At 42.3% G+C, this 27,603-nt stretch overlaps 1 protein-coding gene across 9 annotated transcripts in view; it reads left to right on the top strand.

The window, feature by feature from the left end:
* Window positions 1–2,159: 2,159 nt before the first annotated feature.
* Window positions 2,160–27,603, top strand: part of SEC16A (SEC16 homolog A, endoplasmic reticulum export factor) — a 33,772-nt gene continuing 8,328 nt past the window's right edge. For 4 of the 9 annotated variants that reach the window (XM_090021457.1, XM_090021460.1, XM_090021458.1 and 1 more), the window contains exons 1-23: window positions 2,160–2,271; window positions 7,872–11,746; window positions 12,567–12,712; window positions 15,246–15,334; window positions 15,963–16,098; window positions 16,749–16,947; window positions 17,581–17,758; window positions 17,905–18,047; window positions 19,020–19,081; window positions 19,298–19,436; window positions 19,785–20,024; window positions 20,376–20,473; window positions 21,370–21,451; window positions 21,660–21,777; window positions 22,040–22,151; window positions 22,713–22,818; window positions 23,446–23,586; window positions 23,734–23,847; window positions 24,221–24,425; window positions 24,890–25,144; window positions 25,765–25,853; window positions 26,845–26,892; window positions 27,092–27,253. In XM_090021457.1, the coding sequence (XP_089877583.1) occupies window positions 7,949–11,746; window positions 12,567–12,712; window positions 15,246–15,334; window positions 15,963–16,098; window positions 16,749–16,947; window positions 17,581–17,758; window positions 17,905–18,047; window positions 19,020–19,081; window positions 19,298–19,436; window positions 19,785–20,024; window positions 20,376–20,473; window positions 21,370–21,451; window positions 21,660–21,777; window positions 22,040–22,151; window positions 22,713–22,818; window positions 23,446–23,586; window positions 23,734–23,847; window positions 24,221–24,425; window positions 24,890–25,144; window positions 25,765–25,853; window positions 26,845–26,892; window positions 27,092–27,253 (6,660 nt within the window). In that variant the 5' untranslated portion in view covers window positions 2,160–2,271; window positions 7,872–7,948. Of the gene's footprint in view, window positions 2,272–2,651; window positions 2,860–7,871; window positions 11,747–12,566; window positions 12,713–15,245; window positions 15,335–15,962; window positions 16,099–16,748; window positions 16,948–17,580; window positions 17,759–17,904; window positions 18,048–19,019; window positions 19,082–19,297; window positions 19,437–19,784; window positions 20,025–20,375; window positions 20,474–21,369; window positions 21,452–21,659; window positions 21,778–22,039; window positions 22,152–22,712; window positions 22,819–23,445; window positions 23,587–23,733; window positions 23,848–24,220; window positions 24,426–24,889; window positions 25,145–25,764; window positions 25,854–26,844; window positions 26,893–27,091; window positions 27,254–27,603 lie in introns of all 9 variants that reach the window. The other 5 variants (XM_090021463.1, XM_090021456.1, XM_090021461.1 and 2 more) reach the window with 5 other exon arrangements.

Raw genomic sequence — 27,603 nt, 5'->3', positions numbered from 1 at the left:
GCTGCCTCTAGTTCCCACACCGGCTTCAAAGGGCTGCCTGCCCTGCCCGGACAGGGCTTTGAAGATATTACCAAGCCTTAACGATCAAGCGCTCTTGCACTGATAGTGACCCTTGATTAAGATTTTGTTTAGGTCACGGGCATTTTTTCTCTTCTAGCTCTTTTGTTCAATTCAGTGTAAGACAATGCCAGTCCAGTGGTAACACTTGTCTGCAAACTGTTGCACAGGAGACTCATCTTTCTGGATGAAGAATGGCTTCCTCTGGAAAAGTGCTATTTCCATGTTCAATACACCCTCAAAGTGGAGCCAGAACGCAGGCCAAGCTCCAGTGAAATCTCTCACCGTGTGTATAGGACTATTGGACACGGTAGCATTGATACAGCCTATTTCAAACCTTCTCTAGAGCTTCAAACCTTCTCCAGATTCTAAAACTGCAACCCTGCAAATCCAGACATGGCTTTAAGCCTCCTTGTTAAACGAAGCATGTTGCAAGATTATTTGGTAGCTGCTAAGACTGAAATAATTCCCTGCCCCCTTCAGCAGTGTTTTCAATCAGTTGTTCCAAAATGGTTTTTGGGGGGCTCGGCATTCCAGAAAGCTGATCGCCCGCTTCAGTTCCCTGAGCAATTCTGGCTGGCTCCATTGGGTGACTGAACAAAATGTCTAGTAGAAGAGTTAGTTTTATAACTCTGATTTAGTTTTATAAGTGGTACAGAGATGGGCCGAACAGCGTATGTCTGGTGAATGCAGTGCTACAACTCTCACAGGAGCACCTCCTGCCTGTCTGCCCCATGCTCGTACAGTACCCAGCAGCATGGACTACGTGTCTGAGGGTTGCTGTGCTACCATGGCCCAGGCAATAAGTAATAACAGCGGAGAAGCCGGCACTGGGTGCTAATGCAGATCCCCCAGGAACATTTAATGTGAAACCTTGAATGACGTTCTGGGCTCTTGAGAGCCTTCTTGTTAACAGCCCTTGCTATGAGTACATGGCACACGTCTGAATGTGAGAGCCGAACGGATCTGAAAAGTCAGATTTTCCCCTTCAGTGCTCTTCAGAGAAGGCACCTGACTGAGCTGAGGATGTGTTTCCCAGCATCCGCCTGGCTGGAAGTGGGTGCTGTGCAGCCAAAGAAGCAGAGAGTTTGCTGACACGTGTTTCCCCGTCAGGTCCACATGCAGTCCTCTGCCTCTCTCTAGCGGGCCTTCTTTGCACATGCAGCCGCCTCTTCCGCAGAGATGAGTCGAAGGGGAAACAGGAGAGCAGGCGGCTCTGCATCTACGCTCAGTTAAACCTTGTGGGGTTGAGCAAACCCGAACGACACTTCCAGCCTGGCTTCGTGACTGTGGTCCGACTGAGACTGACCGCCCTGGCTTCATAGGACATGCATCTAATAAACGTAGGCACAGAAGAAGCAGCATAAAGGCACGCTGTCTAGGGGCTAATTTGTGGGTTTAAGATTTGCCCGAAACGCCAGATTCACAGTGCATGCAACATCAGACAGGGAAAATAAAGGCGCAGCGTAACTTGTAGCCAGACACAAGTGTCATCCTGTGATCGAGCGTGTCGTCATCTCGTTTCCATACTTTCCTCTTCTAGTCTGGTCACAGAAAAGCTCCTTGCAAGATGGGTTATTTTTTTCCATACACACACACATATATATACACACACACTGAGAGAGAGCGAGAGCGAGTAAAAAAAGAAGAGTTAGAAGAGTTACATAAAGAGTTTCATCTGGGTGAAGATGGAGGAGACCATCATGGTCCTTGATGCAGCAACGCAGGCTGGAGAGGGAGGCTGCAGCTTCATCCTAATAGAAAAGGCCTTGCTCACCATCATCTGCAGCAAGACTAGGCCGTAGGCCATAAGGGGCATGGGGCATTGCTCAAACTGGGGTCTACACGGGGCTGAGCCTGCTCCAGGCCGCTGCCAGGGATTTGGTGGACAGCCCTTCAACTTCCCCAGGCGGGACTCGAACTGCCTACCCTCATTCCCCCAACCCTTTCTCCCGCGCACGCATGCGCCGACTACCTAGCTGGTCTTTTTGCGCCCTTTAAAGAGATGCCGGTGTTTATATCCGCCGACGCCGTGCAAACCAGGCCTTGAAGAAAGAAGGAGCGGCGCGCGTGGCGTCATCGCGTACGGCGCGTGACACGTCGGCGGCGGGGGAGCCGGATGTGCCAAGATGGCGGACATCGGCGCGGTGGAGGGGGGAGGTGGCGGCGGCGGCTGTGGTTGCTGAGGGGTTCGGGCCTTGCCGCGGGGGCCAGGTAATGCGGGGCGGGGAGCGGGGTCGGGGCCGGGGCCGGGCCTGGTAGCGGGGTCTGGGTGCTCCAGCCCAGGCCTGACAGTCCGAGACCCCACCTCCCCTTCTCCCCGGGCCGGGCCCGGCTTCCCTCTGCCAGCGAGGCCTGGCGCTCCTGGGGGGCTCTCGGGGACCAGTCCGGGGGAGTGACGCGCTCCATTGGAGCGGCAGCCGCTGGGTGCGTAGGGTAACGTGGCACATGGGGCCTCCTGCAGACACCACTGCACCCTGCACTGAAGGCCCTCAGGTTTTGCTCGGCCCACCCTGCGAGTGTATCCAGGTCGGCCTGTTTTCCAGGGTGGTCGCTTTCCCCTGTAGTTTAGTGTCAGTCGCAAACCTTTCCAGCCTGCAGCCGATTCCTGAATCCAGATCGTTAATGAAGATGTTGACAAGTACTGGCCCGAGCCCCGAAGGATGCCGCTGGTCACGTTGATTCGCTCCCATCAGCTAGTGCTTTTTGGGGCCAACCCCCGCAGCCAGTTCCCCAGCCGTCGGGCTGTGCGATGTCCGAGGCTGCACGCCTTCCCTTACTTGTAACGATCATGTGCTTAAGGTACGGGACCCGCGGAGGACAACACGATGCACCCTGATCCTGCAATCTGATCCGTGCAAACGCACATAGATCTGACTGTAGGGTTGGGGCCAAAGATGACAAGCTGAGTTGTGAAGGTGTCGAGAGTGAAAAAGCACACGACTGGGTTTTTCAAAAGCGTGTAGCAACCAGGTTTCTGGTGCTGTAGGGGGACAACTAGTCTTTTCTGCCCAAGCACAGTAGGGCTGGACCCAGTGATCTTGTAAGGTCCCCTCCAGCCCTGAACATCTATGAACTACCCTTTGCACAACAGTAACTGCTTGAAGTTGCTGTCAGTATTTGCCATCCTGCCTCCTTTGTTTATGTCCAGAGTGATATAGCAGAGATGGTGAGGAAACCTGGGATGTTCCTGTCCTCTCCACTAAAACCACAGTTGTTTCTGGGTCTTCTTTTGATAGCTGAAAATACCTCGAGGTACACACCTTGATCTGACCCCGAGATCACCCAATAGACTGCTGATTATGCTTTTGCTTAATTGTGCTGTGCGCACACGTACGCATGCATGCACACACTATTGACCGACTCTAATTTTAACTACCTAATTTGGTTCTCTCGCACTCGTACTCTCACACTCACGCTATTGACCGACTGATTTTTAACTACCTAATTTAGTTCATGTTGTAGCATCATTGGATGGAAGTGCCAAACAGTATTGGGAGGAAGATGTTTGTGTATTCAACACGTTGAAAGACTTGGGGAAAGTATCAGTTTTCCCTGGCTTGCTTTTCACTCCTCTGTGCCAGCATTTATTGATATAATCTACTGTAGTTGTTACCACAAGCACCACTCAGAACAGATTTTTTTTTCCAGAATTTACCAAGACATGTTACATATTAGAGTAGAATCCCCTTCACAGGTGTAAGAAAGCTATAAAATGAATGAAGTCGTGTTAAATTTTATTTAGCTAGCCAGACTTTGGGGTAATTGGTCACCCTGGGCCTTTCGCACATCTTTCATCAAATTCTGCAAAGTGTTAAAGTAGTTGCACTGGCTCTAGTTTGGGTGCAAATCCTGGCTTGTTGCATAAATAGCTCTCTGGTGGGATGCCACACATGACATAAAATTAGTTATAAGAATGAAGGTTCATGTTGTTGTAAGTGCTTTGAGTGGGACCTAGGGGTAGTAATCACCCAAAGGAGTTTGAGATGGAAAACATTCTTTGCATAAATCACTTTGCGTGGTTTAATAGAGAATTTTTATGAGTAATACATGTCAGAGAGAAGAGTTTTTTTTCTACCAAAATATTCCTTATGCCAAACTTTTATGAATTAACTGACTTGGGGCTATATAATAACGTTAGCCAGCACAATTTCTGTTTAGAATTGTCTGCTATCTAGTTGTACGCCAGAAAAATAAAAGGTAGATGCTCTTGTTTGTTGTAAACAGTAACTGAGAGTTAGATGTAGTTGTGATGCCGTAGCCCTTGGAATGTATTTTAATATTCAGTCAGTAAGACGAATACATGTGTCTGTTCATGGAGCTAAAAGGAAGCGAAGGGGTAGAGGCAACCCTGCAGCACAGTTCTTGAAATTGCATTGCAGTCTCAGGAAAGAGTCTCCTGAACTCAGAATGGAATTATTTTTCAGATTAGGTAACCAGTTCTATAAATGTATTGTCAAATATTGCTTATTACCTGACCAATCCTATTGATTTTTCTTAGACCCTCAGTTTGACTTTCCTAAAAGATTTTGGTAAACATTCCAGCTATGGCTTTGATTCTTTACAGCTTATGCCTCTCTTTAGGTGTGGGACAAATGTATTAGTGGTACATTGATACTCTTGTTTGTTTTGTTCTTCTTCACTTAGGCTTTATTTGATGGGAAAGTTTGTGTGTTGTTTCCCTGCTTTATAACACAAGGTGTGAATTAAACTGATTTTTAGCAGTACAACTTGCTTCATGGCTATTCCTGTTGCAATTTAAAGTAGCTTATGTCACTCAAAAGGTGTTTGAGCTAAATCAAAAATCTCACTCCTGCACTTTAAATAAGTGTCAACATGGGGGTGTAACAACTATGGTATTACAAGTCTCAGCGTACTATTATACTGGTAAAACACAGCCTGTTGGTAAGGCTATTTACCCAGTGTGTCAGTATTTACCCAGTGTGGTTAATTTTTGTGGAGCTGCAAGGTTTCTGTACTCCCTAGATGGCTAATATTTTATAGGCAATTGTGCATTATCTTGTAGTAAAAATTTTGAAAAGTAAGTTTCCACCCTAGATAAAGCAACAGTTGAATTAACTTTAAGATTGTATGGATGTTTTGTTTTAAAGAAATAGATTTGTGTCTAGTATCAGGGGGGTTTTGTAGGGAAAACTGTTTTTTTTTCAATATGTCTTTGTTTAAACTACTCTAGTGAATGTTGAAGTGTTTGCACTTTTCTACTGTGTGAGATCTGGTCACTAATTTTGATCCAGTGAAGCATGTGTTGTCTTGGGCTGACCTAGTTCAGAGTCTAAGTCTTTGCTCAGGTGGTCCATGAAAGAGAGCAAAAAACTTAGAAAAATTAGACTGTGTGTTCACTTTGCAGTAGCTAATTACTGGTCCGTATCAGAAAGAACAGTGAAAATGTTAGCCTTTTTTCCCCCCTTGTGTATTTGATAAAACACTATGAAGAGCAAAGTCCACATGAGAAATTTGGAAGCCAACATCTGTTTTACAACTGATTTCAGTGCCCAGTTAGGTTTTTTTTGTGTAAGCCAGAAATAAACATTTTGTTCAAAGAAATTAAGCAGTGGTTTCAGTGGTTTCCACCTGGATTGTCTTGCTTTAACTTGCTGGTTTCTTCCTTGCTATGTGTTGCATGATGCTATCTAGTCCTTTTTCCCCCCTGTTCTTTGTAATAACATCAAACAATACTGAAGTTGTTAGTTTGGTAAAATAAATGGACAGCTAAGTCCAAAGGGTTTGTTTTCCAAGCATATGGAAGCAGAAGCTGCTGACAAGGCAGGGTTTCTTGGTCATATCCTGGTTGGCACTGGTTGTACCTGGCTGGAAAGCTTTCACCTAGCTATCAGGGCAGAGACGCATGATAGTAATATTTAATATTCTCTTTGCAAATGTTCCTTGTCAGGAATTAAACAGGAAGGTGTGTTTATAAAAAGACTGTAAAAGGCAAACTAAAGTAATGCCCACAACTAATGAGCCTCTAAAATTAGGCAGCGTTTTGCCTAGGAATTATTTACCCATGCCCTTACAAAAAGCTGTTTACTTTGACTATAAGTACAGATGGATTGGCCTTTTGGGCCCCTAACAAGTCTCCAGCCCCTACTTAAATGATTTCTCTTTTAAGAGGAGCTAGGTTACTGTGACTGGGGCTTCCAGGCACTTCAATATTGTGAGCAAATGATCCTGCTGAGCAGAAACCAGGACAGGTTGCATTGGGAAATCATAAGGGCTTCCCTGGTTCTGGCTTATACTTTGTGCCTTAAAGCTTTTAATTAGTGGCCTTTACAAAATGTATTCTGTTAGATATTTTTGTAAAGTTTACATTTTGATTAAACCAGAAACCTCTGAAAGAGTAGACGAATTTAACCCTTTTGGTATTGCTGCTCACCCACCCTATTTAAAAACTTTAGTAAATACACGCGAACAGTCTTAATAATTCTTGATAACAAAGATTGTCATAGAACCCAACATTTTAAAAGGGTTTAAGTGCTAAAATGCCACACAGCTTTTGGTTGCCTTTTGGATAGATAACTAAAAGTCAAAAATGTCATGGCAGTAGTATGAGATTTCCCACCACAATGAGAACTGTATTAATAGCACAAGTCTAGAAAATGAAACAAGTATGTTTTGCCAAAAAATCCCAGAACAGGGCCAATAATAAGGCCTCAAAATTCAGATAAATGACAAATTAAGACTTTTTTGTGGTTAAGTATTATAAATGGAAAAAGACCAGGCTTTTACTTATGAAAAATGTTGTTGTGAAACATCCTGTAACTGATATTACTAGATTGAAATGGGGGGTGGAATATTTTCAAAATGGTTAGTAAACAGACATTTCCCTCTCTGTTCCATATGGGTACACATTTCTGCAGCAATGTAAATAACAAATGCCTTTTAAATGGAAAAACATCATCTCTCTCTCTTTCTCATTATATAAAAACTGGCTCCTTTACACTGAGCTCTTTACTGAAATCTCACACTGTCAAAACTCCACCAGCAGCTACACCATCATGTTAAGTTTTTATCATAAGTGTGCTGGATTATATATAACGACAAAGATTTTAAATTTACTTTTTAAAATAAGGGACTTTTAGTAAATATCCTTTGTAAGTACCTGTCAGTGGTAAATGTAGGAAGGACTGTTGTGAATAACATTTTTGCTTGTGTGGCTTTGTTTCTGAAAGTAGCACACTTCTTACTTTACTTAGTGTCCAAGACTCCCTTCATCAGATTTCTAATGTTTGAGCACAGCTCAACTAAAATAGTTTCTTCCAAAGTAAGAGAAGATGATGCCATTTCTTACGCTGAACTCTTCCTAGTACCTTGCACTGGAGCAGCACCACTACCTGGAGTTAACAATGGTAGGATTACTAAAGCAGACTGATTATTACCAACATTTTTTAAACAAACATGTCTAATCCTGCTGAGACCAAGTTTAGAGAACATGAGACTGCTGTTGGAGTTGTTGCAGTGTGAGATTTCGCTGGAGAGCTCAATGTAAAGGAACCAGTTTAAACAATGTATGGTTATCTGTCTAGAAACAATTCTTTATATTTTTTAACATTGTTTTTAAAAACAAGTTGGCTTTGTGCCACTAAGCAAATTGCCATGCACAAAAATTAATTGGCATTTTGGAAGAAGCATCTCTTTGCTTTGAGGTGTCCTTTTTTTTTGCAGCAGCAGATCCCTTTCTAAAAGCTTTCGACTCCCTCCTTCCCCCCCACATGTGGTGACTGTATTTTTTTAAAGTGCTGAATCTGCCTATTGTGGACTGTGAAACTAACTTGCCTTGTGTTTTCTTTTTGCAGTGTGGGGAAGAAAAAAGAATACATCTATAACATCTGTTAGTTCTCCAAATAGTGTGTGACCTTGCTGAGAGCTGATCATGCAGCCACCTCCACAGACCGTGCCAGCGGGAGCTGGGGGACCGCCTCCTGTGGGAACTGCTCGGAATGCGTATTGGCGAAACAACCCATTCGGCAGGCGGGCAAACGTACCAGTCTCAGCAGCACTTGCCCCAGTACAACCTGTGACGGACCCTTTTGCATTTGGCAGACAGACTCCACAGGGTTCTCCGCTAGGTAATCCATCCAAAGGCAATCCACTGGTCATGCCAGGTCCTCCTTCCTCAGTGTATCCTCAGCCAGCTGTTATGCACAAAGCTCCTTCTCATGCAGGGGATAATCCACACGAACTGCATGCATCTTTACCGGCACCTGTGTCTCAACCAGGAATAAATTCTAATACCTTTTCTAATGTGTTGGCTTCATTGCCGGGACATGATTTAAATAGTACTGCAGAAATGCAACCCAATGCAGAATTTGGACTCCATACCCCTTCAGCACCACTGCATTATAGTCCAGGAATGATGCTTGAAAATTCTCTCGGTGGACATGTAGGAGTAGGGCCTGCACCAAACAGGCCTCTAAGTATACAAGATGTAAATCGAGATCCAAGTAACCCTAGTGCAGTACCTGTTACGACACCATTCCTCCCTTTCGCAGAAACCGCCTCATCTCAGTGGAGACTTGTTCAGGGTAACATTCAGCCTCAAGTTCGGAATTACATGCCCTACGCTGAGCCACCTTCTCAGAATGCTGTTCATAGTATTTCTCACCCTTCTGCTGGTGGTTCAAGTTTGCATCTGGCTCCTGGACATCAGCAAAGTACCATGCAAGCTCCTTTGTTGGGTGGTAGTGACAAGAATGGGCAAAATGGTTCTGCAGGAGGTAACCCCCAAGTGAGCAGCCTTCAGCCTGAAAATATGGTTAGACAGTCTGTAGAAATGACTAACACTTGTCTGGCTCAACCTTACCCTGAGCAGTTTTACCCACAGTCCCTGTTACCAGACTGTGGTTTGGTAAACCCCACCACTCAGGAAAGTAACCTGAAAAACCAATCTCAAGCTGCATCTGAAACATTCGGTGGACATGCTCCCAGCAATCCAGATTCAGGAACTATCTCCATGTTTTTCAAAGGGGATGAGGCAGAAAATGAAGAAATACTTTCATCAGAAGTAAATGATCTGGCTAGTAAAGCTGACTTTGATGCTTGTCAGCGAAGTTCGGGGCTTATGTATCACCCTTCTCTCCCTCCTCAGCAGGTAGTAGCCAGTGTTCAGTCTCAGGCACCAGTTAGTACAGGCTCTGCTAATGAGCGTGTACCAAAGGGAATGGATGTCCAATATTTTCTGAGAACTGTGAGCAGCCCGCATGAGGCCCAGACTGGCAAACATTCTGTGCATGTTACCGATGATAACACAGATGTTAGCAAAGCTCATGGGAATGTTGCTCCACAGTATGAAAATGTCGAGAACCTGGAGTGTGTTCAGAATCAAGAAGTTCTACCGAACGAACCACAGAATAATCCTTTGTCCTCAAGTGTAGGATCTGATCTATACAGGTGTGGATTGCCCCCAGGGCCTTCACTTCCAAAGAACACTATTGCAAGCCATGCAGAAGGAGGACCAAATTTAGAAGCACCTGATTCATTACCTCATCCCGTCCGACCTGACAGCGTATCCTCAAACTACAGCAATGTTAGCCACAGGAGTGTTTCCAGCTCAGCGAGACCTCAAGAGCTCGATGGTACATTCATTCAGCAAGAAAGCGGGAAGCCTGATGAAGAGACATCTGCCAGTTTCTTTAAGCAGATTGACTGCTCCCCTTCCGGAGGAGATACAAGTGAGCCCAACATAAGCAAGAACTACCACAGAAATCTGTCCCATCCCCCAACTCCAAGTCCCCCCAAGCCTACGGGAGTCTTTCAGACAAGTGCAAATAGTTCCTTTGAACCGGTGAGGTCCCATGGGGTTGGGGTGAAGCCTGCAGAGATTGACCAGGCAAAGATGGTAGGTGAGCTAAGGGAGAACCACCCAAACAAAAAGAATGCCAAGAAAACTGCAGCTCTGACAGCTGCCTCCCCAGGAAATCTCGAACAGCCACCAGATAATCTGGAAACCCTCTTCATTCCCCAAGCACACCCGCTGCCTCTTGTCGTCACGGCAGAGCATGGAAATGTGTTGCAGCCTGTCATTGGGCCTGGCATAGAAAATGTTCAAGCAGTATCTGAGAAAAGGCCCTCAACAAGAGCTCAAGGAGCAGTTAAGAAGTGTGACAGTCCAGCAACCACTCTGTGGGCTCATAACGAACTGCCCAACTTTGGGGGTAATGTTCTTCTGGCACCTGCTGCTCCGGCAGTATATGTACCTGCCAAACAGAAGGTGGAAATTATTCAGCCACCTGAAGAGGGGCTGTCACATCAGCAGCCAAATAAACCAGGCTCTGTAACCGTGCAGCCTTCCCAGGATGGAAATGTATCCTCTGAGAACTTGGAGAATCCTCCCAAAATGGGAGAAGAGGAAGCACTCCAATCTCAGGCAAGTTCAGGTTATGCAAGTTTGCTGTCTTCTCCACCCACAGAGTCTTTGCAAAATCAGCCTGTCCTGATTGCTCAGCCTAATCAAAGCTATAACTTGGCTCAGCCAATTAATTTTTCCATTTCTCTATCTAATCAGCTAAGGAATGAAAATAATCAGTTGCTGAAAGATCCTGGAGTTGGAGACAAGCCTGTTGCAGGCCTCCAAACTCTGCATGTTGGTGGGATCCTCTCTGGGGAAAATGTGTCATTGCCTGTGGTACAAGCTGGATCTTTAGCTAATGCACCTCCAACTACTACTAATCTGTCAAATGCTAATTTATTACAAAGTCCTAGTAGCGCTTCTGAAATTGCACCTAATCAGTCCACAAGTCTATTGATGCAACTTCCATCTCAGATACCACTTAGTGTAGCTCCAGAAGGTCAAAAGAATGTTAATTCAGAAAGTCTTATTCCAGAATTGGCTACTATGCCAGGGGCTAATTCATCAGTGCCCCCTGGGACAAGTCTCCCTAGTGGAAATACAAATGTGTTAGTCCCACCAGCGAATTCCATGGTACCTTCCAATAATTTTGCAGATCACTCAAATAGTAAAGAAGAAGCTGCTGAAGCACTTGACTTTACAGTACCATGGACACTGGAGAGAAGTAATACAAGTAATTCAGGACAGGTGCAAAACCCATCTCTGTCTGGTGGTCCAGCATATTCTCAACAACCAGCCAATCACAATAGCCAGGTGGGGCTAGAGAAGCATGACAAACAACATTTTTATCAACAGGTCACAAAAGATGTGCAGCATCAGGTTCCATCGGATAGAGCCATGCAGGGCACGTTGCCTTCACAACAGCAAATGCAAGCTGCTCCAATGCCACAAGCAGTACCTTCTGGGCGCTCTTCTGTTCCTTCAAATTACCAGGTGGCTCCAGGGAGTAAACCCATGCAGGCACCACAGCAGCATGACAATCAGGTACCGAGTAATAGGCACTATCATCTGGGTCCCCAGGAGGCAAGTTCAACACAGCCACCAGCCAGGCCTGCTCAGCCAAGCTCTGATAAACAACCATTGCCTGTTCCATCATCAAGTGCTTTGACTGCATCAGCAGTTGCTACAACCACCCAGCCAGTCATGCCAGCCACACAGCAAGAGCCACAGTGTCCATTGCCACCACAGACTCCTCAGGATGCTTTTGGTCCACCACAAAACCCTTACTACTATTACAGACATCCTTATGATGCATATCAGCAGCCATATCCACCATCTTACCCCCCTGCGGATCCTAGAGCAGCAGCTCACCTTTATTATTCGGTAAAGTAAAAATGTCTTTCCTTACTTTGTGAAGTTCAAATATATATAGCAATTTGGCAGGGGGGGAATGTCAGTTCTGACTCCTAACTCTTTATTGGTATAGCGATCAGCAGAGTAGAACAGTTATTCACTTAGGTTTAACTGTAGAGAAGTTCTGAATGTTAGTAACGCAATGCAAGACCTTAAAACTGTAAGAAAGAAGATAACTTCTGGAAGGATTTTTTTGCAGTTTCATCTGTTAATTTGGTTCCTGTAAAACTAACATGATGCATATCTGATATCAGGAGTATGAAAACCCAGGCTCATAAAGATAGATCAGAAAAAAGTAATAGGTCTGTGCAGTTTAAATGATAAACCTATTTAAAATATGAAATGAACATTAATACTAACTTCTGAAAGTGGCAGTCAACACCTGACAGATTTTAGTGTTTGCCTTTTTGAAGAAGTTGGCAGTTACAGACTTACCCTAGCTTGACAGGTGTCCTGATCATAAAAAATTCCCACCTCCCAGGTGAGAATCAAACAGCAGGAAAGCTGCCTTTCAGTGACAGAACAACACTGAGCTGAAGAGATTTTCTTCATGCAGGTTTTGGACACTGTTGTCAGATGGCACAGTAGTTGTCTGTATCCTTTGTGGCAAGATGGTGATGGTGATCTAGCTCTGAAAATTGAGCTAGCATAGAAGTGAATACAAGGAGGTTGCAAGGGAAACTGAATGTTTGGGTCAGAGGAAGCCATAGAAAAATGTTCTTTAATCCATGTCAGATCATTTGAACAATTTAACTCACCAGTTGTTAATGTGTAACCCTTTCTTCCCTAGGAGGACGTCTATGGACGATATGACCCCCGCTACAGACACTATGATAGTGGTAGTGCTGCTTATGTGGAGTCTGGGGGCTATCGGTATGCAGAGCCTGAGCGTCCCAGTTCTAGAGCTAGTCACTGCTCTGATAGACCTCCTTCTATGTACGTAATTCTGAGGCTCTATAAAGGTTTAATATGTCCTGATATACTGAATGGGACTGCAGAATGATCTTTTGTCATGTGCAGTTCACAGTATGTGGGGGCCTAATGGCGTGACATTTTTATTGGCAGTTGTCTGCAACATTTCAGTTTGCATGCAATAAAGTGAAATCTAGGCAGCATGAATTGCAAATTGCTTATTGCTTGTAGAGGTTAGCAAGCCAAATGCCCTGCCAAAAGGACCTCACTGTGATTGCTGTATTCTTTACTGCTCCTTCTGCCTTCAGCCGTTCATTTTTGTGGTGTTATTCCCACTCACTGGGGCTCAACAATACAACCAGTACTGATGTTTTGTTCTGTTTCAGTGGGGACAGATGGAAGAGCGTGCTAGGTACAATTGTCATTAAAGCCTGGCACTTTCAAAATGACACATCTGAGATAACAGGGTTGGAGAATTGAACAAATGGCATTTCTGCTCATGGCTCCTAGGATTTCCTTGCAAACACAGCAGCATGTGTTGCCTGTTGAACCAGTGTTGTCTCTGCTCACCCTTAGCATTTTTGTTTTAACAGATGAATAAATTTAGTCTCTTAGACAATGGTAAAGAGTGGGTGAGTAGACAGTGTTTGGGTTGATACATTTTCCCATTTTTCTATAAGCACAGCTTTACATCTTGGTCTGTCTGTGTTTTGAGCACCTTTTATAAGTGTTAGAGCTGATCTGTAAAACTGAGCGAAATCAATTTTCTTTCTCAACCTTACTCTGACACTTCACTCAAACAAGTTTTGGGGAGTTAGGCTGAATTAGTACAAATAGGTTTCTATTAAATTAGCATACTTTATTTCTCAGAAATTATTACAGCTCAGCCGTGGCTCAGAGCAGTGTGTTAAGATCAAGCAGGAACATTTCCTCATGACACAATGGGTGTCTTAACTGCCAGAACCGCCACTGCAAATCTACTCACTGATAGCCACCTTGACAAGGTCTTATCTGATCAGATTTACTTCTGCACCAGTGGATGCTATGTCTGCACAAGCTCCCCAAGCACTGCTCTGCTAATGTCCCACACTTGACCTACCCAGCCATTCATTCACTGAGTGTACAGTGCCAGGTGTGTGAAATGCCCAAAGGGTAAACTAATGCTTACAAACCTTGTGACATGATTCCCATCTTACGAAGTGAAAAGATCCAGTTGTGGCTCCTACTCGATTCCTCCCCCTTTTCCCAGAGAACTTGTTTTGGTCAGAGTGTTGTCAAATGTTGTCCTTCAGGCCTGATTCCCAAAACTTCCACAAAAGACACCAATAAAAGGACACGGTTTTAAAGATAATAATCACATCCCACATTTTCCCTTCAAGTCAGATGACTCCTATAACTGCCTAAGACATTGTACTTATAACAGTATATTCAGGCATGTTCTCAGAGCTGAAAGCATCCTTTTTTTTTTTTAAGTCAAGTTCTTGTTTTAATAGGTGGTGTTGTCCCTGTATGCTGTCTGTCCATACTACAGGCACTGTCACTTGGGCTCTGTATAGGGCACCATTTTTTCATGCTACTTAACCTTTTATGTTGTTCACTAAGAAACACATCTTTCATGGTGCATCGCTACTGTGTCCCCCTCCTTGGTGGACTCAGGAGCACAGAGCTACTTGCAGGATGATTCATTCCGTATACCCTATGATACAGTTATAGCTCAGTGCTATCTGTTCTTCCCACTAAAGTATTAAATACAGAAGGATGCCCAATGCTCGCTATGTTGACACAGCAATTGAAAAGCTGACGTTGAAAGAGATGAGGCATTGAGTGAGTGCAGATTGATGGGGATTATATATGGATACTCCAGCGGGCAGCACCAGTACTATCAGTCTCCCAGTCAGCATAAGCATCAGCTGCAGGAAGAGCATGATGTTAGTGTAATGTCAAGATACTCAAATAGGTACTGTCAAGATACTTGAATAGATGAGAGTAACTTTTTGGTTTACTTTCCTCCTCACTGTGAACTTGCTGATAGTGAAAGCTTTGAAATGATAGTCTTGTGGACTGAAACCTTTTGTTGGCTCACATCTTGTGTAGTGGTGGTTGCTTTGTTACAGTCCTGTAATATTCCTGATCCCAACTGATAGGAAATTCTTGTAGAAATGGGAGAAGAGACATGTCAGTGCCCAATAAGTTCCTGGCTTCTGTACTGAGACTCTTCAATAAGGATGTCAGTTGTAGCAACAGTGTTTATGATCAATTGCCCATAAGTAATGGAACTGATCACCAAATTATTTGGCATAAGCCACAAGTGTATTATATGGCAGCGAGTTTCAGTCAGTGATGGCACGGAACAGTTGAAATTAATGACATCTCTGTATAGAGTCTCTTGGTCCCTGAGCCTTCCATTTCCTCTGACAGCAGTTTTTTTTATTTTTTAAGCTCTACCTCTAGATAATCCACTGAGATTAGCTGTGCATATCCTCTGCCAGGTTCAAGAGCAGCCATTATGCCTAATTTAATCCTGGTAATTTATGACCCAAATTTCTTCCTCTTTCAGGCAGGGATATAAAGAAGATTATTATAATACAAAGAGTGGATGGAATGATTACTATGCAGACTATTATGCAAACCCATATGATTATGGAGGTAATGTTGGACAATTAATTGTGCGTTTCTTTATAGAATAGCTGCTTCAGAAAAATGCCTCTGGGAAATGTGTTTAAAATTAGTGTCTGTTACTAAAACTAAAATTTCTGCTTCCAAAAAAGCCCCAACTGTTGTATGGTCCCCACAGGTAATTAGAATAAAGTTTTACTTACTGAAAGTTAATCTAGATTACATTTGTCCTTGATGCTCTGCTCTCCTCTCTGCATTTGTCGGTTCAGGAGCTGGAAGAAGAGGGAGTTAAGTTGAGTCCACTTTGAATTCCCTGCTTGATTATTTTCCTCACTGCCCGGCTGTCCTTTTGCATTTTTTCATTACGGTGATAAATGGTAGATGTAGAGAAAGGAGTGCTTGTTATAGGAGTATGTTGTACATTCTATCGCTTTATGTGCTTATGCCTCAGCCTATGCTCCAGAGGTAAAATCTTGGCAGAAAAGCAACTATTTACAATAAAAAATAGTATTTTTTAAAATGTTATCTTAAGATGTTTTTCATTTGGCTTTCTCAAATGTTACTAAAGCAGAGGGTTGGATTTTTAAAGAGGGGGGAACTAGGAAATACTTTGGACAGCTGACTTGGTAGTTAAGATGATTATTTTGATCTTTTAAAGATCCAAATCGCTGGGACCCTTATTCATCAGCCTATGATCCCAGATACAGAGATCCCAGGAATTATGACCAAAGATATTGGTATGATGCTGAACACAACCTATACCAGAAGAGAGAAGTGTATCCATACAGTAATAGGTTCGTAATCCCTGCCTTTTATTTGCAGATTTTAAGAGATGCCATTATAGTGGAATTTACCAAAATGTTTAATTGCCTGGAGGCCTTGCAAGTTGCAAGCTATTCTGTAAAAATCCTATGTAGACTTTTAAACAACAAAACAATGGAAGAGAAACTAACATGTTCTAGACAGGGAAATAAATAGTGTGACTGATTTATTATAATAATTTATGAAGTAAAAGAGATTTCTCAAATGGTCATTGCCAGTGTGCATGTTTCCTTTACGGAGAAAATTATTAAGGGAAATGAAGTGAATTGGGAAAGAGCCAGTCTTAAAGGTTGAATTCAGAAAAAAAGTTTTGTTGCGGCCAGATGCATAAACAACATATGGTCTTGAAATGGAAATTAAAACTTGGAGATGTTCCGCGTTAAATTTTTGTTGAATAGGAATTCTAGTGGGATGTTGGTCTTGATGTTTGAATTTCCAGAATGCCTTTACGAAGGTACTTTTATGAAGTCACATTTGCTACAGTCTGCAGTACTTAAATTCATGGATGAGTCCCAATTCTTAAACAGTGTTCATTGCTGAATGGAAAAGAATTTCCAAGGAAGTGGGTTCTTCTCAGGAGGCAGGCTCCCTGCTTTATTTTGGTCTTTTTGTTGTTCTGGAGGCAAGAACAGTATGAAGATCATTGGCGATATGATCCTCGCTTTACTGGGAGTTTTGATGATGAAAGTGAACCTCGTAGGGACCCTTATGGTGACGAATTTGACAGGCGCAGCGTCCACAGCGAGCATTCTTCCCACAGCCTACACAGTTCCCGCAGCATTCACAGCCGTCACAGCAGCTTCAGCTCTCGCTCTCAGCAAGTGAGTTTTACATGAGTACATCGGGCATTGACTTTTCCTCTGTTCAACTTGTTGATACTGGTGCTGGGAGCAGGGTTTCCTGACAGGTTATTATAGCAGTAGTACAAGTGTAGATTAGAAGTTAGCAAAAAATGAAGCTCACAGAAAAATATTTTTCTTCTAAGCAACAAAAACGTCATCTGAAAGATCACACTGAGTGGTTTGACTAAGTAACTACTTCCTTGTGAAGCCACAATATTCTCTTGACCCTAATGGGGTCTAGCTTGGGACTAGCTCACTGAGTTGTGTTTGGAACTGGAATTAAATTTGTGCTCTGTGTAACATGAGCATGCAGGAAGAAATGGGGCATTTGCTCTTAAGGCTTAATTCTACAGTTTGCTGCCAATAAGAACTCTGCTGCCTCAGTTGAAACGCAGGGGAAGAGATGCAGTTTCATTTGTTACGCCACATGATTCTTCTTGCAGCTTTTTGTAATCCAAGGGAAGTCCTTTGCCAGGTAATATTAACCAAATGTAAGGAATCCCTAGAGATTTAAAGTGGGAAATGAAAAGGCCGTAGGATCATTGGTCAGTTTGCTGTATTACTCAGTCCATGTGACTTTAATGCAGTGTGTATTAAATATGTTCCATTTAGAGCCAGCTTTATAGAAGCAACAATGATCTGACAGCTAATGCGTTCGAAGCTACCACCCAGCCAGTCTCACTCCACACAAATTATCCATATGGAGGATATGCTACTACTTTTGATGGTCAACCGACTTTTACAGAGTATGGCTACTCGGGTGAAACTGGATGGCCAGCTGTAGACCAAGGTACCTAGCTAATTTTAACAGCCTCTTTGTGTTTCATGTGTATGTTTTAATTGTGAACCAGAACTACTGTAAACTGAATAAATGGCTCGGTAACTTTAAGTCTCCAAAATAACTGTCACTTGATTTGACTGTTCTCTCCACTTCAGTCCCATCTAGACCTTTGACACCTGAGAAATTTTCAGTGCCTCATACCTGTGCGAGGTTTGGTCCTGGGGGTCATCTAATAAAAGTGTTGCCAAACCTGCCTTCAGAAGGACAGCCGGCTTTGGTGGAAATACACAGCATGGAGGTAAGACGGAAGTACCACTCAGATCCAAACGTGTTCTTTCTTTCCAGAGGAAGTAAAGGGAGCTTCATTTGCATTAGGAATGTCCTTCTATTGTATGTGCAGTAGTACGTAGAAAAACAATAGCTGATTTTTTTTTCTGTTGTATATTTTTGTCTTTTTTTTTTCCCCGCCCCCCTGGGAGATTTCATTGTGTAAGCAGTTGGCTTACAAGTGGCTTTGAGGCCCTCCTCTAGTAAGAGATCTTGTAGGCACAACATAAGGATCTTGCTCCTCTTCTCACAGTGGCATTTGCTGCTTTAAAACTGCATTCAGAAGAGGTGTCTAAATCCTAGGAAACTTGGGGTCTTGTTGCTTTGTTTTCTTTATTCCATGCATGTTGCCATTGACTGAAACATCTGTATCTCAGTTCCTTTCTCTGCAGGAGCTGTTTTGCTCTCCTATTGAAGGGGAATTAAATATCCCATGTGTGTTTCCAATTCTTTTGGGACTCCATTGTTTTCCAAAGGGATTTTGATCAGCATCAGAGAGGACGAGAACTGCAAGGGCAGCTTGTATGGGAAAAGATGACAACTCAAGGCTAAAATATCAGCAAGCAGGAGGTGGGGGCAGGGGGTGGAGGGATGTAATGACCTGCAGGCATTAGAATTGTATAAACAACAAGGAGGCAGAAGAATGCTGTACATCACAAAGAATAAGAAAAGGAATATTTGGGCAGAATACCAAGGATAACACCTCGTGAGTTCTTTTGCTGTAGAACAGTTTCTAATGGAAAGTAGAGCTTCAGGCATTTAAATAGGACTTAATCAGGATCTCGTAGGAGTCTGTGTTGTCCGGGAGTGATGGAGTGGATGGCACCATAGGTTGCCTCTCTAAATTTGTTTTGATTCACTGTTTAGAGAGTGAATTACAAATAATGAAATAGAATAACGATATGTTTTTCATCTTATTTTTATGATTTGTGTGTGTTCCTAGACAATGTTGCAACATTCTCCAGAACAAGAAGAGATGAGAGCATTTCCTGGCCCTCTTGCTAAGTATGTCTGATAGATGGATGATTTCATTTTCCTTTGCACTTTTAAAAAGCTAGAAATGATGAGATTTAAATTGGCTGTAAATCACTTGTCAGCTTCCATATGCTAAAGTGTTGAGGGAGCTTTGACTGTACTCTCTTCCACCCCCTGTTTATTGCAGTGATGATTTCTGATGTCTGATATTTGTCATCTCATTGCATATTTATCTTCCTTTTCCAGAGAGGACACCCATAAAGTGGATGTCATTAATTTTGCACAAAACAAAGCCACACAGTGTTTTCAGAATGATAATCTAATTGACAAAGAGTCTGCAAGTCTGCTTTGGGAGTTTATTGTACTGCTGTGCAGACAGAATGGGGTATGTCTTATTCTCAAGTCTTTTAGCTAAACAATATTAACATGTGGTTAATCTATTTATGTAACAGCAGCATTAGTACATAAGGGGTGGTTACTGCTGGAATAGCGTGGAGACTTGCCAGTGAGGTAGCAAACCAGTTGCCTGAAGGTGCTACTCTAATCTTGCCTCTCAAAGTGCTAGGTAAAAGGCAGTATAGCTAATGAGTCTTTATCTGTACAGTCCCCTGAGACATGCCTTGCTTGGCCCATCTAATTTTCTGTGTTTTAACCTTCAAGTGCCTCAAATATAAAAGGGTGAAGTAATTTGTTTGAAATGCCTTTAAAATATTGAATGTGTTTTTTCTTTTAGACTGTAGTAGGCACAGACATTGCAGAGCTTTTGCTACGTGATCATAAAACTGTGTGGCTTCCTGGGAAATCGCCCAATGAAGCAAACTTGATTGACTTCACTAATGAGGCTTTGGAGCAAGCAGAAGAATCTGGTGAAGCTCAAATCTCATATCTCACTGATAGTCTTATAACAGCAATTGACAGTATTGAAAGAGAGACGGAGAGATTCAGGGAGCTGCTTCTTTATGGTCGTAAGAAGGTGAATGTTTACATTCTTGTGTTTTGGTTCATTAGTTTCTCCAAAAATGCCTATCCCTAAAACTTGAGGCACTTACATATAAGTACCATGTCACGTAACAAATGAAAATGTAAAAAATATGGCTCACACGTTCACGGTGTCATTGCCCGTTTGCCACTGTACAATCCAGTTAAAGATATGTTTTGTGTCCCAGAGTTCGCAGTTTAAAAGCCATATTATTTTGGAACATATAAACATTTGACTTAGTGTTTTTTATTCGGTTATAAGATACTTTCTAAGTATTTCATTGTGTTTAAACTTGTTCCCCAGCAAACTGATTGATTTGTCTTTGTATGCTCTCCACCCAAATAGGATGCATTGGAGTCTGCCATGAAGCATGGTTTATGGGGACATGCTTTGCTACTTGCCAGTAAAATGGACAGTAGAACACATGCAAGAGTCATGACCAGGTAGTAAGTTTTGTGTGGATGGTTAGTATGGTGTGGACTAACCCTTTATTTTCCTTGAATGAAGTTAGATCTGCATGCCACTGTTCTTATGTGCCATGGCTGCAAAAGCATTATGGTTTAGTTATGTTGTCCACTAACTGAATTTATTTAGGTCATGTTGCAGTTTTAATTTGATCTTCCAAGGCTTAAAATTAAGACCGCCTAATTTCAATGTGTGGATCGTTAAAAGCTACTCAGTGCCACAGCTTTCGTGTTAAATTTCCCCTGCCTACATCTTAAACTGTATTTATACATGGGCTTGCTAGCTGAGCCACCTATAAAGCTTTCATAGAATTGTTCAAAAATAAACAACAGGCATAAATGAAAACAGGCAGAGGAAATAGTTTGTAAGCTAGCTGCTCTTGAGAAGTTAAAAGTGCATGTTTGCGCACTGTGGAGATCATTGTTAGCCACCTGAAGCAGTTTAAAAAAAAAAAAAAACCAACCCACTGTCTTGCTTGCTTTGGGGAGTTAAAGACCCTCTTTTTTCTGCTGAAGAGGAAAGCAGCTGTATTCAAACAAATTCTTTCTCTAGATATGACAGTGTGCTCTTGTCTCCCACAGCTTGTTAACCTGTGTATTCCACCTTCTGTCTGTTGTCCCTAGGAGCAAGAGGGTTGAGGTTGTTCTTGGACTGGGATTTGCAGACAGTGGAACCGTAGCTCAAATCCATTTACTCAAATTCTGTTTTAAAAATGATTCCCCCAGGCAGTTACCTATTTCAGTGCATTATTTTGCTACTGCATATATCTTTCTCATAGCTGAACTCAATATGAAAAGCTTACTTGTTTTAATTGCCTACCTGGTATTGCTTATCTGACATTTTTTATTTTTGTCTTGTGTATTGAACTTTGTAGATTTGCCAACAGTCTCCCAATTAATGATCCTCTGCAGACTGTTTACCAGCTCATGTCTGGAAGAATGCCAGCTGCATCCACAGTGAGTTATAAGAATAAGATGCAATTAAGAATTGTACATGTTTGTGTTATGAGCTATCTCATGCTGTACATTAGCAACATGCCTTTGTGTATGTGCTTATATCTAGAATGCAGGATTAGTTGCTCCTTACTCAGTCCTTACTCAGGTTGAAATTCTTATTCATGCGCTCTGCCAGTCTCAGCCTTGACGGTATCTGTTCTAATTCTAGTGCTGTGGTGATGAGAAGTGGGGAGATTGGAGGCCTCATCTTGCCATGGTACTATCCAATTTGACCAATAACATGGATTTGGAATCGAGGACTATCAGCACTATGGGTGATACTCTGGGTAACTAATTTAAAGTAGAAGCTATGGAGACTAGAATAGGGGTGGCTAATGGAAGGGGGTTTTTTTAAACTTAAGTGGCTGTTTTTGTTATGAACGAAAACAGTTGATGCCCTTAAAGTTCAACTTCTTTGCTTCTGTAGATTTTTTTTGTCTCGGGGATAAATATGAATTATGAATAACCCAAACAGTGCAAGATGCCATGAATTACATATGCACCACTTAAGATTAAATTCCTTAAACAATCCGTTGTATTTTATTTCAGCTTCCAAAGGCCTGTTAGATGCTGCACATTTTTGCTACATGATGGCCCAGGTTGGATTTGGAGTGTATACAAAGAAAACAACAAAGATTGTCCTAATTGGATCAAATCATAGGTTTGAATTTTGATTACATGTCTAATTAAAAAATAATGAAGGTGAAAGTGAAAGCTAAGGGTTGGAGACTTAGGGGTAATGCTGTACAGTACCACTAACCGCAGCTGCTTGTCAGATCACTAAACTAACATCCTTCCTGCTTTATTTTAAAACGCAACAGTTGCCGATACTCCGCATCTGAAACATCTTATGACCAATTTTAGATGCATTGGATGTATCCCAGTACAGAGTGGGGGCAGCGGTAGATCAGTTTAGGTGTCACTGTGGTTTCAGAGATGTGGGTTTGAGCCTTGCTCCACATGTAGGCCAGAAATTGTCTCAAGTTGACCCAGCTGTATGTGACTGCCTGGTCATTCGGTCTGGGAAGTCCAAGGTGATGTTAACCCCATGACACTATGTCATTGCCTGGAGCAACTGGCTTGTCTTAGCCATGCTTGATGATAGATCAGTGAACTTGGGAAGACCTCTGTCCTTTTTTTTTGATCACCTTTACAAATATATTTAAATAGAAGCCTTCATCTTCAAGGCATTTAATTATTTTTTCTCCCTATTTTCTAATAGCTTGCCGTTTTTCAAGTTTGCCACTAATGAAGCCATTCAAAGAACAGAAGCCTATGAATATGCACAGTCGCTTGGTACCCAGCCTGGCAGCTTACCCAATTTTCAGGTGAAGAGCTGTTCTGTTTCTTGTTTAGTATCCCTTTTTGTTGAGAGGTAATCTTTCTTCTATGACTGGTCTAGCATTCACATGTATGCTTTAGCCAGCTCCAAGTGGGTCTTGTCTCTCCTAAACTTCCTCTCCAAATCCTCATTGTTTAAAATATTGGAAGGTAATTTTTGCAGCATAAACTATTCTAACTTTGAAACAAGTAAATGTTTTTTACATCACATACACTGCAACTATGAACTGTTGCTTTCTTTTTGGTATCCAAACAGATGTAGATTTTTAAGGTGATTTAATGTGCTTTTTGTGTGGGGGTTGTGTCTTAATGATCATCAAAATCCGTTTTTACTTCCTTTTAATGGTAATGTTATGAAATCCAGACTTCTAGAATGTAAAGGTAATTATCTGAATTTAGAGATTTAAAGAAAAAAATCTAGCAGGATTTATTTTGACTTTCTTGATGTACAGATTCTTACCCCTTGGCAACTTGAGTGGGGGAAACTTTTGACTAGTATTCATGTTAAATCTGGACTAGATGTGATAACAGGTCACTTGAGTTTGCGGTTGAAGGGTCAAATTGCCCCTTAGGTTCTGGGCCTGTGAATATAATTTTACCTTCTCATTCTGCAGGTTTTCAAATTCATCTATGCTTGTCGACTAGCTGAGTTGGGACTTGCTGCACAAGCTTTCCATTATTGTGAAGTGATTTCCAAAACTGTTCTTAGAGATCCCCAGTACTATTCACCTGTGCTCATCAGCCAGCTTGTTCAGGTATGTGTATGAGTGCTCCTTGGAATTAAGCCCTCATGGCTTAATATGTCATGAGCCAGGATTTATAGCTTAGAAACCTCTAAAATTGCTGGTTCTATTGACTTCCTGACTAGCAACCATCATTTTTGTAATGTTTTATTTTGACAGGTATCGTCGCAGTTGCGCCTGTTTGACCCTCAGATCAAGGAGAAACCAGAGCAGGAAACGTTTATTGAACCTACTTGGTTAGTACGACTTCGACACTTGGATGGACAGATCAAGGTATGGAACCAGTTTTTTCTAAGATTTGACACTTGCCTTCAGATTATTATGGACCCTCTTCATAAAATAATGGCTTTTTATATAAATGTGCAAGTAATATACAAGATGTGTTTGTGTGAGGCAAGTTGTGCATATACATCTTGATTCCAATAATGAGGTTAATTTGGAATTAATTACTTTTCATGTTTGCAAAAAAGCAGTTGCTTCACTGCTCGTTTCTGAATTGGAAATGGAAAATCTGAATTGAAAAGTCCTGATTTTTTTCCTTTGCCTCCAAGAAACTAACAAATGGCCTGTGTTCTTTTTTGTTAGGATTTTCCCATCATGGGTTCTGATTTGTAACATCTGGTGTTTTTCTTTCTTCTTGCTAAAGGAGGGTGTAATAGCTTACAGCACAGATAGATCCACCCCTCAGCAATATGCCTCTAGCACACCAAGCTCTGAGTTGGACCATATCAGCCAGTGTGATGGAGCAGGAGCTACACCAGACGTGGGTCCTGGTACTGAAAACCAATTGCTAGCATCCTTGTTACCGAATATGGTCCAGCCCATACAAAGTGTACAGCTGATGCCTTCAGGTAAGTATTTTGAATCGCCCTCCTTGTCATCAAAGGGCAAAAAGGAAACTGGCCTCCAACTTTGAAAAATGATTTAAAACAAAAAACGAATTGGGTTTTATTTGTGAAATATATATGGTTTTTCATCATTAGGACTAAAGTTTATACAGCATTAGAAGTCAGGGTACTACTTTACCAGTAAATGCCAGTTTTTTTCTGATTACACATGAACGGATATAAAGATTTTGTTCTTGCTCATAAATGAGCCTATATAGTGTGCTGTGCCCCCAGTTTATCTTCCCCAAGGGGAAGAGAAACAGTAAAAAACATATTGGAAATGTGAGCTGGGAGAGTGTCGTGTCTTGGCTTTTTCACAAGAATTTGGATTTAAGTGGGCTAGATAGCTCCTGGCTCTCCAGTCTTTTGCTTAAGTCATGTCTCTTTCCATTTAGTTACTTGTAACTTCTTCAAACTTTGTACTGCAGCACCTCACGCAATTCTTGATGGATCATCAACAATGATGCCGCCTCCTCCACAGCAAGACCCTGGTGGTACTGTTCCTTTCTATCTTGTGGCCCCTCCTTCAGTTGGTCCAGGGTCTAGCTTTGCACCTCCAGGCTTTCCACATCAATATGGAGTGGCACAGCCACCCCTCTACCTGAACCCTGCAGTGCCGCCGGGGGGGCCACCACCTCTAACAGCTGATGCCCGGCCAGAAGAACGGATAAACCAAGAAACAGGTTTGGTCTCAAATGTCATCCCTGTCCTTAAGGGGACTGAAGTCTTTCAGGCAATAGAATACAGTGCATCTTGGTACTTGAAATGGTGACGTGTCAAGGGAGATCATAAAGGTGAAGAAGCCTCTTTAATAAGACCTAAATAGTATTGGTCTTGGATGCTAGGTTTGACTTGGTCATGATATGAAATTAGTAGAACCCCCACACCAGTCTGCCTAGTCTCTACTGAAGGCTCATTGGTCAGAATACTTCCTAATGTAATACATTGGCATTACTACTGGAGAGGCACATAACTAAAATTACAGGAGGGCCTGTGATTCAAATTGAAGGCAATTTTAGTACAGTGGAAAGTCATGGCAGAGCATGCTGTACGTCAAAACTGAGGCATAGAGAGGATCTTGCATAGAGCCTTTGGCACTGCATAGTTATTTCAGCTGGTTTTGATCCTCCACATAGACCAAAACCCAGTAACTCCGTGCAGACTCCAGTCCATGCAGCCCCTGGATATTCAGATTCTTTTAAAGCACCAAGTTCTCTACATAACCACTGAGAACTTGGACCTCTCTTTTGTTTTTAAAAGAATGCTTAAAATGGCTAACACCTTCTGTTGTTGTTTTTTCAAGCAATGCAGAGGCTTCCCCAGGAATCTCCAAGTCGAAAGAATTTCCCGGAGGAAAGAGAGGATGATTTCTATGGCAAAATGGCTGGCATGGTATTTCTGTCTCCTACATCTTTAATGCAGCTGACAGCGGTGAAAAATTGTGTGCAAACATAGAACTCGCTGTTTGCCAGCACTATAAAATAGTAAATGCAGCATGTGTATGCTTCTTTAGACTGAAGAAAAAACATGAGAAATTGGACATGATCTATTTGTTGTATCCATATTCGGAACTTTGTAAGAAAGCAAGACTTACTGCTTTGTGGTCTTTAAATTGCTTGCCCCATCACTTGTTCTTGCTTCTTTCAGACCAGTAGGTCGGTCCTGAAAGAGCTGTAGGATACTTCAGTGAGTAAGAGAACTTGGAGAGGGAAATTGACCCTGCTTTGCAAAATTAACACGTTTAGAACCTGGCCATAAGAAGCTGTCTCTTTCTCCTGCACAGCAGTTATATTCAGTATTAAATGCCACTGAAATTGGGCATCCCTTTGAGCAAACAATTTAGTCTTCTGAGGTGACAATTGCTTGAGGCAGAATTAGCATAAACATTGCTTAACATGGAAGCATTTGCTCACTGCTGAAGGATTCAGATGTTTTAACCACTTGTTAAGCACTTGTACAAATAGACTCTCAGGTGTTAATCAAAATTGTTAAATAAGGAGACAAAGAACTGAAGACCAGAGATAAAATGCAACAAGCCTTACTATTCAGGTGGGAGTTTTCTGTGGACTTTCATTTTTAGTTTTCCATGACCGTCTTTTAACTGTTTGAGCTGTTGATGACTCTAGGCAATGAAATGCCCTAATTTCACAATGTCCATCGTAGATAGGTCACACTGCTGTGTAATCATGTAGTTAGGTTAAAGGTTTCTTTTACTTGTACACTGGACCTAAACACAAGTGCAGTGATATACTTGAATAACTAAGGCTGATCCGTCCCATGTTGTGTGGAAGCACTTAATTAAAATGGGAAAAGGTGGGAATGTACTATTTGCAGTTTTTAGTTGCTTGTTTATTAAGCACGTGCTGGCTTTATATTTAACCAGGCACCAGGACGAAGATCCAGATCTACCTCCCAGTCTTCAGCACACATGGTATGCCACATCCTGGCTGCTTCTTTCACTGAGTCTTTATTCTTGTCTACATTTCACCTGCTTCTGATGACTTAGCATCTCTCTTTTTTCATTGCTGACTTTTTTTTTTTCCAGAGAAGGAATTTACTTGTGCAAAATTAAACCTTGTTTGAAAAGTTAATAGTGAGAGGATTTAAATTGCTGCCTGTTGGTAATGCAGGGCTACGGGCGGAGATCACGAACCACTTCCGAGTCCTCCACCCATTCAATAGGACGAGAGAGATCTAATTCAGCGGTAAAGCAGCCCTCTCCTCCTCCCCCATCCATTCCTGAAGGGAAGGAGACCAAGAAAGACAACAAGAAGGAGGTGGCATCTAGAAAGGTAAATTGCACTGAATATGCGGTTACAACAGCCAGTGATGACCGTCAACTAAGACACGTGGTTTCCCTAAGCTAGAAAATGGAAGGCTGCCTTGCTGAGTTGTTGCTAGACTATATGTCACCTTCATTTATATGTTAACTTCTTAGCCGAAACTCTGACACGTGCACAGTGCTGTTAGTTACGTACTTGTATAGGCACTGAAGCATTGCTTCACTGCTTTCTTATTCTCTTCTGGGGCCAGTTCAAAATTGCCTTGTCTGAATTTATAATCCCCAGTGGATTTAGTCCAGGCATTCTCTGAGACCTTATCCTACTCCCCTCCCTAATCTGTTTCTGCTTCACTGACATTG

This window comes from Crocodylus siamensis, chromosome 11 (assembly GCF_052110815.1).
Source record: "Crocodylus siamensis isolate JL-2025a chromosome 11, ASM5211081v1, whole genome shotgun sequence".
Lineage (NCBI taxonomy): Eukaryota > Metazoa > Chordata > Crocodylia > Crocodylidae > Crocodylus > Crocodylus siamensis.
Note: the sequence above shows the minus strand (reverse complement) of the source record. Positions and strands in the feature narration are given on the sequence as shown.